General features: G+C 35.8%; 1 protein-coding gene across 2 annotated transcripts in view; it reads right to left on the bottom strand.

The window, feature by feature from the left end:
* Nucleotides 1-16951, bottom strand: part of LOC136032971 (regulator of telomere elongation helicase 1 homolog) — a 102605-nt gene that overhangs the window by 48037 nt on the left and 37617 nt on the right. For both annotated transcript variants that reach the window (XM_065713472.1, XM_065713473.1), the window contains 3 exons: nt 9042-9437; nt 8124-8254; nt 3200-3406 (listed from right to left, as the gene is read on the bottom strand). In XM_065713472.1, the coding sequence (XP_065569544.1) occupies nt 3200-3406; nt 8124-8254; nt 9042-9437 (734 nt within the window). The remainder of the gene's footprint in view (nt 1-3199; nt 3407-8123; nt 8255-9041; nt 9438-16951) is intronic.

Genomic DNA, 16951 nt, shown 5'->3' with positions numbered 1-16951 from the left:
TCACATCCAGTGAAATTTTAATATAATTGGCAATATTTTTAATGAGAAAGGACGATTTGGAATAATAACTACAGTGCAAAGTCAATGTCAGGACACAAAACTCATCGTCTAGGAGTAATTAAAATGCAAACACCTGATGTTCTCTGGACTCACTGCCTGCTCTATAATCTTATATAAGATTAAATATAAACAAGTTTTTTCAGCTGAAAATAAGGAGCAACATTAAAACCTGAAACGAATGGAAACTATTAACTACATGAGTGGTTGTCCTTCCCTCAATACCTCGCTCTTTACGTTAAAGTTTGATTTTTTGTTCCAGTTATTTAAGAATGACTCTTGAATAACAAAGGCCGTTTGTTCACTTTAAGTTTGTTGCTCCTTACTTTTTGCTGAAAAAACTTTTTTTATTTGATTTCTGGTTGTATTTTAAATAATGCTGGGAAATCCGACTCCCCTCCATGGATCATTCCTTTCCTCACAAAAAAAATCCTTCCATGGAAAGTTCCTTCTACGTAGCCCCCCTCCCCCTCTCCACGAGAAAGATCCCTATTGAAAAATGTTTGTATACTTCCCAATAACCAATACTATATGTAAATAATGAGCAAAGTTCATAGCTTGCAGTCCTTCTCGCGGAGGCTGTAGGGGGTCAAGTCATCCTCAACGACATAGTTAATAGATTTTTCTATTATGCCTAAGAAAGATTTTGATCGGGCAACTTTGAGAAAAAACGAGCGTGGAAACGGGGCTAGAAGCCCTCAAAAACTTTGTCACTTAAAAAGGGCCATAGAACTTTTGATTTCCAAACAAAATGAGCTCTCCCACGATTTTCTACGATCACTGGTTCAATACAATCACTCCTAAAAAAAAAAAAAAACAACAAATAAACACTAATGCATGATCTTTCTTTTGACAAAAATACAAAATTTCACAATTTTGTACATAGGAGCTTGAAACCTTTACAGTAGAGTTATCTGGTATGCTAAATCTGACGGTGACATTTTCATTAAGATCCCTTGGTGTTTTGGGGATGTTCCTCCCTTCTTTCTAAAATTGGTTAAATTATCTCAGGCTCCTAAACTTTTGATGGGTAACATTGAATTTGATGAGCTTTCCATATTTTGAATAAGCCCCAAAATCCAATTCTTTTGATGTATCTATTGTTATCAATACTGTGTTTCCTAGAGCTCAGTTACTATTGAGCGACATCACCCCTTACTTACAGTTCGTTACCACGAACTATTTGAAAATATGAGTGAGGAACTTAAAGTGAGGAAATTTATAAACTACATAAAAACAGTCTGTTATGAGTTAAATTATTCACAAAGCTGTGTGACGGTATGGGAACTACTTACATACCTCATTTTATTACCATATAGAAGTATGACTGAAACTTGATTGAATTATCTTGTGATACTTCTTTTAACAAAATTTTCAGAGTACATCTCTAATTCAATTTTGGCTCGATATTAAGATTGAATATGATATTTTGTCAAATAAAACTTTTAAATTATTGCTACTGTCCACAAAATCTTATTTGTACCAAACAGGTTTTTCTTCTACATCTGAAATGATATTGAAACATTGTGTTCATTAGGTTGTATAAGATGAGCTTCGTCTAGCTATCTCATTATTAATACTGACATTTGACAGACTTTGTGCTAATTATAGGCAAGCACATCAATCTCATTAAAAGACAATAATCTAAAATTGTTATTCGTTTCTTTGTTTCTAATAGTTTATCTTAATAATTTTCGTAGTACTAAAAATTGTCGTATCTACATGATTTTACAAAATGGAAGGGAATCTCCATATGATCAAATATTTTTAAGGGAGCTATGGTAAGATAAAGTTTGGAAACCACTTTTTCAAGGTACATAGCAATGACCATGACAGAGCATGGAGTCAAATGGGAAGATAAGACTCTTCTAGACTTAGGTTATGCAGACGATTTGAGCGTCCTAGATAACAAAAAAAGCAAAATGGACGAATTTTTGGAGGTTTAGAGAGTTGAGGGTCGAAGAATAGTTTGAAAATTAACGTTTAGAAGACTATGTCACTTAAAACCAGGAATAAACTAGGACGAAGAGATGATGATGCTGGGTAGCGAGAAGATCGGTCAAGAGGATAGCTTCCCAAACCTGGGTAGCATTATTAGCAAAGATGGCGAATGCAATGAGGATGTAAAAATAGAATAGCCAAGGCCTAGGTTTTTTTTCATAGTTTAAAAAAGTATGGAAGAATAGCAAAATAAATCTGCAGGCCATGATTAGAATATTGGAAGCTACAGTGATGACAGAGGTAAAGGACAGTTTTGAAATGCGGGCGCTTCGGAAGAATGAGGAGGACGATCTATTAGATATTTTCCAGATGAATTGTTTACAGATAATTTTTGCTACCCGTTTGACTGACTTTATATCAAACAGCAAGCTCTACAAAATTTGATTCTATTCCGCTTTCTAGGGCTACAATAAGACAAAGGTTGAGATAGAAGGGATACATTTGGCAAATGACATAGCGCTAGAGATCCTCTTTTTCGGCCATCCCTCTAGTGCCAAACGATAAGAAGCTCATCCCCGAGTGGAGTGGGAAGAGGCCATATAAAAGGATTTAAACGAAGCTGAAACTTCCTAGGAGGGGGTAAAGAGGGGAACGTTGAATAAATTGGGATATAGAAGGAGCATGCACGGATATGCTGGTCTGAGGCGGCTTAGTGCTGCAGCGAGTTTTAAGTAGTAGTATTTCTAGACGTTTAAGGACTATAAATAAAAAAAAATGAACTAAAATCACTCGATTAGATGTATTTGTATTGCCATTAAAAAAACAATTTGTATTGCTTAAAATACACACAACTTGAGAAATATGGGCATAGAAGATCAACATTTATAATCATATCCATTCTAAAACTCTTACCCTCCCCCTCTAAATTCTAAAAAATCCCCTCAAGTTTCGCATTTATAAACGTGCGATATAAACAATACCGGAAATAATATCCCTGGCCATCCTATTTACTTTTACATGATGGGCTTCCAGTACAAAATGCGTGATTTTTTTCTGATAGCACATTAATTACTTAAGTTCAAAATTAATTCCATGTAGCCTTTGGTTGACAAATAAATTAAATCTTGTTTAGCTCCCAAGAAAACAGACACGAAGCAGAAAAAAAACGCTTTTTAAAAGCAAATAAAACTGAAAAGATTACCTGTTATTATAAGACGAATTTAGAGCAACCTTATTAGGTCCCAGCTGGAGAACAGCTACAAGAACTTGATCCTCTTGAATAATATGCGGGTTTTCTAAAGTAACGGGGAAGGGGACATGCAGCTCCGCAGCAAATGAATCCAGCGGAGATAAGGTACCACTTGTTAAAATGATGCATCGTGGCTTCAGTTCTATCAAATCTTCCATACTGAAACAAAGAATCAAAGTAATGAGCTCATCATATATTCAGAACAGAAATATATTAAAACGTTATGTTAAAATACAGACAGAATAAAATTTTTCAGGAATATAACAAGCAATGAGCGATATGAGAAGAATATTTTGGCAGACATTTATCCCTCTTTTTATAAGTACAATCCTATTTGTTCGAATAATGAGGTTAAACAAAAAAAAACAAAAAAAACGAAAAGACATTGAATCTGCTAAATCATAACAAGGCCAAAGATATGTACCAAACATACAGGCCTGAGAGAAGCAGGCCCACCTTCTAATCTACTAATAAAAAACAGGTTGTGTTCTGGGGTAGGTTTATGTTAGAATCAACGATTTCGAAACCTATTTAAACTTGCCAGTATGTTTGAACCTTTCCAGGAATCAAAACGAACTAAAAAAAAATTCAATATTACAACCTACGAATCTGTCGAGCCAAAAGAAAAAAATGTTGTTAACATCCACACGTCTCTTTTGCCAATGAAGAAAGGTAAAAAAAAAAGTCATTTTCAAAACTCTAGGTAGCCTTAGAGGCAGCAAACAAATCAGGGAGTAACTAGCAGCTTCATAGGAGCCAGTAAGGTTTTGTTTGTAGAGTTTGTTTTTAGATAGTTTTTATTTTAGGTAGTTTTTTAATTTTAGAACGAAACATAAAAAATATATATAGAAACATTAAATAGGCAAATAAAAGAAACATTAAAAACCAAACCGAAAAAAAGCAAGCGAAGAAGTAAACTGATGAGAAGAAAACTACAATGAACGAGTCTACTTTTTCAGAATGGGGATAACGAAGAATACTGAAGCTACAAGATGACTGCCCCCCAAAAATGATTGCCAGGTTTCAAGTCAAAAGTTCCAATGTCCAAAAAATCAGTTAAGCTTGCTTAGTTTGGATTTAGTCAGGATCAGCTTTATGTTATGCTTAGTTACGCTTGAACATCGTTTTTGAGGCTAACCAAAATCAAACGGTTACATCAAAATGTCGTTCAGATATCAGGAGAAACAAAGGACAGGCGGGGGGCTAATTACCCTCCTATCTTTTTGGTGACTAAGAAAGGGCACTGTAGCTTTGGATTTCCGTTCGAATGTGCCCTCTCCCAACCTTCCAGGACCCTTGGTTCGGTATGATCACCCCCGGTAAAAAAAAAAGAAAGAAAAAAATAATCAGGCATCAGTTATCTTTCTTCTGGCAAACAGATAAAGTTTCCACATATATGCAAATGTGAACTTGAAACCTCTACAGTAGTATTCTCTGATATACTGAATCTGACATCATGATTTTCATTAAGATCGCTTTACTTTTCGGGGGTGTTTCTCCCTTTTTCTAAAATCAGACACATTTTTTCAGGATCATTGCTTTTGATGAGTGACATCAAATCTAATAAATTGTGTATATTTGGAATCAGCATGAAAAGCCGATTCTTTTTATGCTTCTACTGTAATTAAAATTCCGTTCTTTGGGATTTGGTTATTATTTGGCCAAGGCGAATTGCAAACTGTTTGACTTACTACAGCGAATTGTTTAAAAAGCAAGACATTAGATCCGTACATTGCGCAAATAAAAAATTACAAATGAAGAGATTGTGTTATCTATGTTTGAATTTTACACACGAAAAACATTAACAAATTAGCCTAATTGGTAACAAGGTGAAAATTTACACATGGCTGAATGTATTTATAATTTTGTAACAGCCAGAAGGAAATAGCAGAAAATCTCGGTTCTCAAGTACGAATAGACCTAAGATGGACCCAGGGGGTAAAAAATGTTTCAATTTTGATGTCCTTGGTACTTCAAATGAATGCATGTCTCGGTCACTTATAAAGCAGTTATGTTTTGTTATCTTCTTACAAAACAAAAAATCGGTATTATTTAAGGATGCTTTCTATGAATAAATCTTAAACTAATTTACAAAAGAAAATATTTTTGCTGAAGATATGACATACGATTATCTAATTACAAGATGTGAATTTTCTTACCGGTATCTTAAGTTCTTACAATTGCCTATTTTGAGACAAAAGTGTATTTATTGCAGAAAGAATATTCTAGAAACAGCTGTGTTGGATTTGACGATGGTGATGGAGGCGTCAGAGACCCTCTATATGCCTCCAATCATACATTAGAAGAATAACGGAGATTCCAATCAAAAGGGTGGTAAACTATGGCTTGGTATAGAAAGGTTGCTCATTGGAAATGATTTTGTGGTTTCGCTGGGGATTGATCGCCTGAGAACCTGCCTACCTTACTACTAAGGCATTGGTCTTGGGTTGGTGCTAGAAGGACCACAGGCCCACTTGGTACCTTCATTCACACAGATTGACAATCTTTGTATGATTCTGGTTGAACAAGGTTCCACATGGCTACCTTTCTTCTAACAGTTTGGAAGTGGGGGAGGGGGCTGGGTTAGAGGAGCCGAAGACACAATTTGCGTCTCTTATAAAACTGATTAAAAATTCTTGCATAATTCCGCTTCAAATAAGACGAAACATACTGCTAAATATTTAGTAAAAAAAACGGCGGAGCAGGGTGCTTCTATAGAAAATTCAGTGGGGGGGGAGTGCGATTCCTACTCAGTTCGTTCTTAGATCAAGCTGGGATTAAACTTGTGCTTACATAGTCTCCTTGTTTTTGCACTGAGTTTGGACTTGGCTTGTTTATGTGCCCGATCCGTCTGCAGCTTGCACTTACCTAGCTTTTAAACGGAATCGCGACTTATCTCGCTTTTGCATTGCTTAAACAAAATTTTGTAACTTGGACGTAGATTGTTGTTTACTCTGAAATTATTTTTTACCAAGCGTGGGTTCCGCTCATTTTTGTACAGAATCAGGATATTGTTTGACACATTACAGACTTGGTTGGTTTCGCACCCAGTCAGGCCTTTGTCTTTTTTTTTTTTACAACAAGTCAGCCCAACGCTTAGAATTCATTTATTTTGCACTGAGCCAGGAGTTAGCTAGTTTCGGCGAAACTTCATAATTTCCACTTAGATTACTTTTGAACTGATTTAGGACTTGGTCAGGATCTATCAGGATCTAGGTCAGCTCGGACTTGGTCTATCAGGACTTGGTCAGCTCGGTCAGGATCTAGGCAGCTTTAGCGCCAATTTAAGCTCCTGCTTTTAAATCTACGAATCTTGTCTTTGACTTTTGCCAAATCTGTTTTTCCACCAAGTGATATGAATGACTTGATGCGGTGCCTCTCAAACCAAATCACAGAAATTTCACGGCTTGAGTAAGCTAATTGTGTATCAATTCATGTCTTAATTCATAATTCACTGAGTCAGTACTTAGTTCACTTCTATGTCAAGTCAGTCCACAGCTCGGACCTAGCACAATTCTACACCAATCGAGGACTTTACTCGTTTTACCCTAAATCAGGAATTGGTTGTTTTTCTTCCGATTCAAAATTTAGCTTCTTTTCTCGTCTGATCTGGACCTGGCTCGTTTTTTACAGAATCAAGTTCATCTAATGTTTAATATAATTAAAACTTGGCTCAGTTTTGAACTAAGTCAGCCCTAAATTTTGTCTTTCAATGAGTCAGTCCATAGATTGAACTTGTTCTAGATTCATCCGGGACTAAGCTCATTTTTTGCACCATATAACTGAAATGAGCCTGCATAAACTTTACTTACTTTTTCATAGAGTTGGGATTAGGTTGTTGTTGGCCTGAGTCAAGAATAAACTAGGTTTTACACAGAGTAAGAATTTTACTCATTTTTGTATTAAAACGAGTGTTATTTTATTTTTACACCAAATCAGTCTGCAGCGATTCTGTGAAATTCCACATCTTATACTTGGCTTGTTTATGTATCAAGACAGTTTGTATCTTGGAATCAGATCGTTTTGGAACCAAGCCAGGATTTATGTCGATTTTTCACCAAGTTTCCGCAGTCCAGCTTTTTGCATTTCAATCATAGAGATGGAAAATCATTGCACTACCTCGGTCTACAGAAAATGTAGAGTGCCTAGATTTCTGCTAAATAATGTTGGAGGAGGGGGAGAGAATAGAGGGATCACGGGGCTAACTTGAACCTATAATCACATACAATTCTATTTTGCTACAGCATTCGAATAATTCCTTGAACCAATTTCTACTTTAAATGAAACAAGATTTAAAATCCTTGTATGATTCCGGTTTTAAGAAGGTGTAAAATTCTACTAAAATGTATCTACGAAGAATGGAATTTTGAATAATTTGGGGCCTTTGTCTTTGGGGCTGCGTGGACCCAAGTACATCATTCTTCCTCGTTACACTATAAAGTACCAAGTACATTATAAAAGCTAAGCAAAGTGATACCAGATTAGAAATACTTGCAGAATTGGAGAACATGAGTCTTGACGTGACTGAAAAACACCTTCAAGATCAAAAGTAGAAAGATCGAACTATGTAAACACCTAATTATATCCATACAGTTAAATTATAGAAATCGATTGGTTAAGTAGCTATCATAACTTGATCTCTATTAAAACTGTTAATTTTTCAAGAAGTTTAGGTTTACAAATATCAAATCGACAAATTATCTTCATAAGTAGAAAAAAAGCAACAAACTTCAAGCCCTCATGAGGGCCAAACTACTAAAGGGGGCAAAGACATCAAGAGGTGGGACGACTCATGAACATATGAACAACGCTAATTACAGAAACGGAAATTAAAATACGACAAAAAAAGAATGTAGGGAGGAAAATAAAATATTACCCAAAACCTGGACTGAAGCACCAGTAATTCAGCGTCTTTACTTGTTTTGCTGAGGATGCATCGCTTTTACTGAGCCATTCGTCGACTTTTCTGTTAGATTTAGACTTGGATTCCTCAATCCCGAAGTGTGTCTATAATGATAAACCTATTAATAAACTTAGGTAAAATAAGCTTCTCTCCCTATCTAAGAGTCAAATCCCAGAAGGACTAGTTTCATTCTTGTTCTAGGACTGGGGTGTTCTTACGCTTATTCTGATACGCAAACAAAATTTCCGAAAATTCTATTGAATCACAGAATTTCCGAAAAATCGATTGAAATACAAGATTTCTCTAAAACGAAATAAAACTGTAATTTGGAGGGTCAAGGTTGATTTTTTTATTGTTATTTTCGAAAACTTAGATGAGACCTTGACTTCCACCTCAAGATCTAAAAGAAATAGTTTCATGTTCTGCACGAATCAGAATTAGAAAATCCCTGAGAGCCTTGCTCTTGGAACCAGGACAAAATTTTTTTTTTTTCTTTTTTACAATATTTAATAGATTAGAAACCAATTCCCAAAAACAGCTGACAATTTAGAAGTCAGTCACTGAAAATAAAATACCCGATTTATTTTTGTAAAGAACATTTGCATATGTCTTGTGGATTTTTGATACATAAAATTTCGACTTATAATCAAATATATCAAATAATTATAATCAAATTTGTCTCTTGAGTTTTCTGTTCCCTATTTCTAGATTATCCGAACTCCTGTTAGTTTAAAATCTTAGTAATTCAAACTTTTTTTCCAATCCCTTGAGTTCCAAATTATTGACATTTAACTTTTTTTGTCAATTGTTTGAAGCCACATTGGCAACCTTCCATTCTATGGAGACAGGTATATTTGATTTTTAAGAATTAGTAGGCATAAAACTACTTACTCTATAAGCACGATTCATTTTCTCTACAAAATGAACCTGGTTTTTCGCAAACACCACTTTAATTAGATCCGCAAAAGTTTGAAGACCTGCTCCTTTCCTTTGAAACGGGGAGTTGCTATTTGCACTTAGATATTGTATAACTTTGTCTAAAAGCTCCAACAATGTCAAATAATTCCCTTGCTGTACTCTTGCACTTAATAACAGCTCTCTTATGAAGCGACCCTCTCTTGTTAAACCTTTAGCTTTGTTTTCAATTTCGATATCGTCAAGGACTTTTTCGAAATCGAGGAGAACTCCCTTCAGTATGAGAAGTTCATCGGGTCCAAAATCTTGAGGAGTAATTTGAACATCTGAACTTTCAGATTCTTCATCCTGCTTACCATAAAGTTTCAGAACCTTAAAAAATACAGACAAAATTAATTTAATGAAGTTTTGTGGGAAAGAATCTGTCCCGTTTGGAATTTTTTTTTTACAGCTGACAATGGTGTACTTTGAGGATGCTATTGTAGGATATATCTTCTCCCATCAAACTAGCTTAATAGTTTCTTTTTTTTTGTCTGACTTTTTGTTTAAAGTTAACAAAATACATTCTTTATAACAGGGTAAACGAAGCATATTTTGAATGCTCAATAAAGAGAGGACAAGCGTTATAAAAAGAAAGAGAAGAAACAACTGACACACAAAATTGTTGGAAGAATATTCAACCATCAGCGGTGTCATCTTCAATAGACGGTACCAAGCGAAGGGGTAACAAAATGGACTATAAAGGACTACATTTATTAATAAAAATAATTGAATAAGAATCCTAAAATACAGGATTCTCGGCAAAGTCAAAACCTGTGGAAAATCCTGAGACTAGGGTTGAACCATGGAGATCTTTTTTGTCGGTTTATGATGGATCGTATCAACGTATTTATGTCCCTTATTGAGAGCTGTGGCTTGCTGGTTGGTGCCTTATTCGTTTTGTCATTGCCCTTGTTGGCTTTTGTACAAATAAATTATTATTAGTATAGCCACGTTAGCTTTCAGTCGATTCAGTTTAGCCAGGCATGACCAATTCTTTGATTCAGCGTGACAAGCATTCATTGCACCTTTAATGGCTGGCTTTAGAGTAGCTTCCTTAACTCGAATATCGGTTATCAAGTCAAATTCTGGTGTCCCTTAAGATGCACAACTATGTGTTATTTCATACACGTACAAATTGCAGATCCCCTCCTATCACCTAAATGCTTAACGTAACATTTACAGGAAACATGCTTATTGATCTTGTTTATTGCCAAGGATGGTATTTTGCTATTTTGCGGCAAAGCTGATCGCATAGGGTCAGATCTACCAGATGCTAAAAATTGTTTTTTGAAATTTAACCTTCAAGATTAATGGAAGCCAAAAATGATGAAACTATCGTAAAATTCACTATAGAAATATTCCTTAATGTTAATTAGGATGTTTCCATTCAAAGCTGTACTATGCTATCAACTACCATGTATTTTACTTTTGAATAGCTTTTCAATGAATAAAGGCCAGTTTCCAGATGCTCTAAAATAATTGGATAAGAATACTGTGAAAACATGATTCTGGGTTAAATCAACACCTGGGGAAATCCTGAGACTAGGGTTGAACCATAAAGGTTGTTTTTGTAGGTTTATGGTGGATCGTATTTACATATTACCTTTCAACTAAGAAAGGCCAATTTCCAGATGCTCTAAACAGGCCAGACTAATACCCCTATGAAAGGGTGGATATAACCAAGATGATAAATGGAGGACAAAAATCAGTTCTTCCATTATTAAAAAAAAAAACTGAGAAAGTTATGTATTGGCGAGTTTATAGGTGTCTTGAGTCCTTGGACGTGTTGTGCAATTTACAGTTTGGATTTAGAATAAGACCACTCAACAAGTCACTCAACACATAGTTTGGTTGGCCTTGGTAATAGTGCGTTTGAAAGTGGAAAGATTCTGCTAACAATTTTTGTTCATTTTAAAAAGACTTCTGACACGATTGATTTTGAATTATTAATGCGTTAACTTGGTTATTCGGGTATAAGGTATAGCTGTCTTCAGTGTTTTCGATCTCATTTCCATGGAAGATCATTGCGGGTTGTGCGTGTGTTGATACGTTAAGATTTTATCTTGCAAGTATTGCAACATTTGCAAGCAACACTACAATAACAATCGCAGAGCTCACCTTGAAGATTCTTGAAGAACCTTGAAGATTCCACAGCTCACGCGAATAATATCCTGAAGAGCCTGAATATATTTACTAGTCCAAGTTTTTTGGGTTTAAATGTCAGTAGAACTAATGATATGATTTTTAGCAGTACCGATTTCGTGACAAATTCCTTGAATAGTATTTATTCATATTAATATACTCTTATTAATCAAATTTTTGAAATGTGCCTTTTTCGTTGATTATAATTTGAATTATAAGAAAGAAAGTGAAATTATAACGTCTAGTAGAGCAGACGTCAACAACCTTGACGTTTTCGTAATTCGTTCCTGGTTTCTGTCTCAAAGAAAATTTATTGTACGATTATCTAACATTGTATTTCATATGGTGTGCCCTTTGGGCAAGTAGCTTTTATGCTAACTACAGAAGGATCCAGACAGTTCAGTGTAACGCAGTCCATTTCTTGGCGAAACGTGTTAATTTTACTGATACATTTACTTGTTATTGTCATTTTAAAACTTTAGATATTGATTAGTTATGAGATCACCAATTATTAACACTATAATACTAATATTTGAATGATGTTGCCCCAGCTTATTTCGTGGACATTTTGCCCGCTAATTCTTATTATCAACACTAGAAATTTGGATAAGATAGTACATGAGAAGAGTGTGTGAGATCACAGTAAGGTGTGTTTCGTCAAGTGAGTGTAATCCTCTAGAATAAGCTACTGGGTAGTATTTAGGACCCTCCTTTCTTCATTTAAATCACAGGTCAAAATTCCCTCCTTAGTCGAGTTGCAGGGTGAGAGCTTGTGAACACTATGGTATAGTTTTTTCTTTTTTCTTCTTCTCTGTTATCTTTATTTTTACGTTGCTGATTATGAGAATTAATCAATTAATTAAATCAATGCATACAGGTCATTTGACCTTCTAGTATTGGCTATGTTTACTTAACTGCTTTTGTTTTAATTCGTTTTTTTTGAGTCGATGAAAATAAAGGAATTAATCTCTCAATAACAAAAACTGCAGTTAGTTTGAACTTCGACATTTTAATTTATTTTTGCATGGGTGTGTGACAGAGTGAATTTTTTTTTTTTTCATTTGGCTACTGAAAACAATTATTAGTAAACAACTTCTCCCTTTTTTGTCTTAATATTTTATTTATATAAGGAAAACTATAAATAAAAAGGTTTTGGGTCAATTAAGTACTTCAACCCAATTGAAAGAAAATTTCAACAACCCAAAAAGCAAGGTTATCTGGTTTGTGGGGTATCTTAGGGATTGTGGATTAATTTCATTTTACAGTTAATATATTGCTTGATGAAAAATTTAAGGCAGAGTTAGCGAAGGACAAAATTAAGAAAATGCTAGCCAGATGAGCGAAGGACAAAACTAAGAAAATGCCAGCCAGATGAACAACCCTCTTTTACAAATAGTTACAAATACCAGAAAGAAGTCGACATTAGCCTATTTTAGATCTTCTCTAATGTCCTAATCAGTTTCGTTCCATATTTATGTGTACTAGGTACTTATGGCAAAAAATTAGTCAAATACCGCGAGCTCCACCAATTTAAAATCTTACATAAAAACCTCAAATTTGGCACCAATAAAACTTAAAAAAAGGCCGTTAGAAAAGGACTTGACTGATAAATAAATGTTTTAACTGACCAAAACTCAAGGTTTACACTATTGGCCAATGACACTCGCAGGAGGAGGTCATCTTCCCTTTTTAGAAGACCAAAAATGTACAAAAAAAATTAATTTTGTTATGTTTGGGGAGTTACATTTGGGATGTTTTTCTAGGAGGAAGAAACTTTTTTTTTAAGCTTAGCCCCTTCCTAGAGAATTTCCTTTACAGGCTAGCCTTCTCCTTTTGCTTCAAATTTATGGAGTAAACTATGTCCTCCATTATTTTAACACAAAAATGAGAGTGTAACCAGAGATAAGAGTAGAGTAGATGTAATAGACATTATTGCCTCTTAACGGCACTTCAAATCCTGCTACAATTTACCATTATCAGCCCTGCAGTACCAATTTAAATCATCAAAAGCGGATTTTTTTGGAATTGCAAAAAAATTGAACTGTTTATGAAAGTTTTCCTAACAGTTCAGATTTCTACACTGAGTGTGAAAATCAATCAAGATTTTTATAGCAGCTGCATTTTTAGCGACTGTTTGTTATCATTTGTAAAGCTTAAAACTAAAAGAAAAAACTTCAAAAAATTATTAAACCAAATTTTGAGTGTTAGAAAAAAAGAGATTTCATTTAATTTAACACAGCAGGTTTCATGTGGATAACTTTCTAAAAGACTTTTACCCTTTCTTTTTGATCAAATACCTCAATGCTGCAGAAACAGCCAATGCTGCAGTAAACGAAAATTATACACATCTCAATATAGCAGAAACAGCCAAGAAATGAGTACACCAACACAGTACACACCTCAATGCTGCCAAAATGCCAAGAAATGAGTGCACGTATACAAAAGACGATTAAAATATTTTGGTGGTACATTTTTATCTAAATGTTGGGGTCTAGTAATGTTACTTCTTGGCCCAATATAATATAACTAACAGCAAAGCCAGTCAGACGGCAGCCATAAGAGAAGAAACGTAGCGTAAGCTATTTTGTGAGAATCAAATAGAATGTTGCCCCCCCCCCCCAAAAAAAAAAACCGTCAGAACAAAGTTCGAAGTACCCCCCCCCTCCCCAACAAACTGGCCTCAAACTTACATATCGATCCCCAAGTCGTGAGACGAAACAGGGTAGTCTTATCAAAACTATAACTTCGAAAATGCTTAATAACAAAGAGGAAAGTTCCTACCCCTCCCCTGCTTTAATCGAATTATTTCTGCCCTGCACATGTAAAATAGTCTAATATTGTTTTTTTTTTTCTCAAATCCAACTTTGGCCAAAAAGATATATTTTCTTAAGAAAAATGCTACCGTAAGGCTCCAACCTATAATCACAAGATCGAATACTTTGTGCACTACCTTTTAAGCTAGCCACGCTTAATTTATGCAAATAAACGGATTTCATAGGCAGTGCAATAGCGCTGCTTAGGTAAAGAATGATGTTGGCGCAATGTATCATTTACTTTTTTTTGGTTTGTTTGTCTAAAACCAGGGCCCTTCGTATAGAAGGAGTTGTCGCAGAAACTTCAAAAGGTCTCATTTGATTGGCAATTGAAAGGGCTAGTGCCCTTTTTAATAGTCAAAAGTGATTGGAGAGCAGCCAGCCCCCCCCACGCCCATCATTTCCCCTAACACATCCAATTAAAAATTTTGAGAGATAGCTATTTTGTTCAACATAGTTGAAAGTTCCGGAAATTATGTTTTTGAGGATGAACAGCCCCCCCCCCACCACATCCCTCAGGGCAAGGGTGTAAGTTATTAGGTTTTTATAGAAAGGGTGGTCGTATAAACTTCGGAGGTGGCTCATTGGATTGGTAAGCACAAGTTCTGGTTCCCTTTTAAGAGTAACAGTGATTGATGGATCCAATTGAAATTTTGATACAGCAGTTTTTCTCAAAATAGTCCGAAGATCATATAACAAGGCTTTCGGGGTTAAAACAAAACCCATAGAGCCTGGAGTTAAGGGTTGTAAGTTATGCCCCGGGGGCATTTAAGGTTTTTTATAGAGGGCATGGCTGTAAAAACTTTAGAGAAGTCTCATTTGGTTGAAAATCGGAAGTTATAATTCCCTTTTAAGAGTCAAAAGTGATGTAGGGCAACTAGCTCCCCCTCCCCGACTACCCCTCTTTTCCCCAAACGCATCTGATTAAAATTGTAAAATAACCATTTTGTTCAAAATAATCCAAAGAACATATAACAATGCCTCTAGGGTTGGCACAGCCCCTCAGAGACCTGGGGCAAGGGTTGTAAGTTATGCCCTGAGGGCATATAAGGTTTTTATGGAATGGCTGGTCGTATAAACCTCAGCTGGGGCTAATTTGATTTGAAATCGGAAGTTATAGTTTCCTTTTAGGAGGCAAAAGTTATTTGAGAGTAAACAGCCCCCTTCCCCCTCCACGCCCATCATATCACCCAACACATCAAGTGAAATTTTGAGATAGCAATTCTGTTCAGTGTAGTTGAAGGGTCCGGACAATATGTCTTTGAGGGTGGCAACCAACACCCAGCCCTCAGGGAAAAGGTTGTAGGTTTTTATAAAAAGGGCGGTCGTATATACTTCAGAAGGGTCTCATTGGAAATGTAATCAGAAGTAGCCGCCTTTTTATACAATCCTAATAAGGGGGGAATTAATGTCAGGTTTGCTTGTCACTCAATCGGACTATCTGTCTTGGCTTTTTCTACAATTAGCCATGACTTGAGGCCCACAACTATTCCATTTTAATTCTAAAGTTTTAGTGCCCTTTTTAAGAACCAGTGACCAGAGGGCAGCAACCTCTCCGCACACGTCGTGGTTTCACAACAGAAACATATATTTTGAGATAGCAATTTTATTCAAAATAGTCCAAAAACCAAATAAAAAGGCTTTTGGGGTTGTTACAAACCACCAGCGCCAGGGGGCAAGGGTTGTAAGTTATGCTCCGGGGGCATTAAAGGTTTTAACGGAAAGGATGGTTGTATAAACTTTAGAGGTGGCTCCGCATTTGTTTGAAAATTGGGAGTTCTAGTTCCCCTCTAAGAGTCAAAAGAGATGGAGCTCAACTAGCCACACACCTAACTACCCCTCTTTCATAAAACGCATCTGATTGAAATTGTGAGATATCCATTTTAAAACAAAATAGTCCGAAGAACATACAACAGTGTCTAAAGGGTTGACACAACCACCCAGGGCCCTTGGGCAAGGGCTGTAGGTTATACCCTGGGGGTATATAAGGTTTTTATGAAATGGATTGTGGTATAAACTTCAGATGGGGCTCTTTTGATTAGAAATTGGAAGCTATAGTGCCCTTCTTAAGAGTCAAAAGTGATTTGAGAGCAACCAGCTCCGACCCCCCCCCCCCTTCCGTTCACCATTTCCCAAAAACAAACATCCAAACAAAGTTTTGAGATATCTATTTTTTCAGCAATGTTGAAAGGTTCAGTAATTATTCGTTTGGGGATGTCAACCCCTCCCCCCAAGGCCTCAGGGCAAAGGCTGTAAGTTAGGTAATCTGTTCATTGTTTACATATAGCATATGTTATTGAGAAAAGGCAGGCATGTTTAACTTCCCAAAATATGAAGTGCATTAATGTGAGTCTTTCAAGAAATGTTGAAGGGAGTGTTGAACTAAATCAAAACATATTTTGTGCATACGGGTTGTCAAAAGGGCGTAACTCAGGAATGACTGAGAATATTAATTTGGAACTTTCAGGAAATGATAAAGGAGATCATCAATTCACCCAAAAAGCAATATTTGCACGCTACTACTACGACATACTATTGCTGCTTCTACTGCTACCACAACTACAACTACCACTACTATCACTAAAATTACTACTTCTCTGGCGGTACTGTTAAGGCTGAGAATACTGAAATAAACATCTGACGAACCGTTGAGGGGAAATGTTGAACTATAACAAAGCATATTATGTCCATAAAGATGGCTGATACAGGCGTATCAGCAATACTTTTTAGAACAGATTATCGTATCAAAAGGGAACTTCAGTGGTATCATGGGTGGGATATTCAATTGAACAAAAGGCAAAATATACCTGCTATGAGTGCTATTAATACTGCTGCTAGTACTGTTACTACTGCTAACAACAATAACTATTACTGCTACTACTATTCCTA

The sequence above is a fragment of the Artemia franciscana genome, chromosome 11, assembly GCF_032884065.1.
Source record: "Artemia franciscana chromosome 11, ASM3288406v1, whole genome shotgun sequence".
Lineage (NCBI taxonomy): Eukaryota > Metazoa > Arthropoda > Branchiopoda > Anostraca > Artemiidae > Artemia > Artemia franciscana.
The sequence above is the reverse complement of the archived record's forward strand: the minus strand, read 5'-3'. Positions and strand labels throughout refer to the sequence as shown.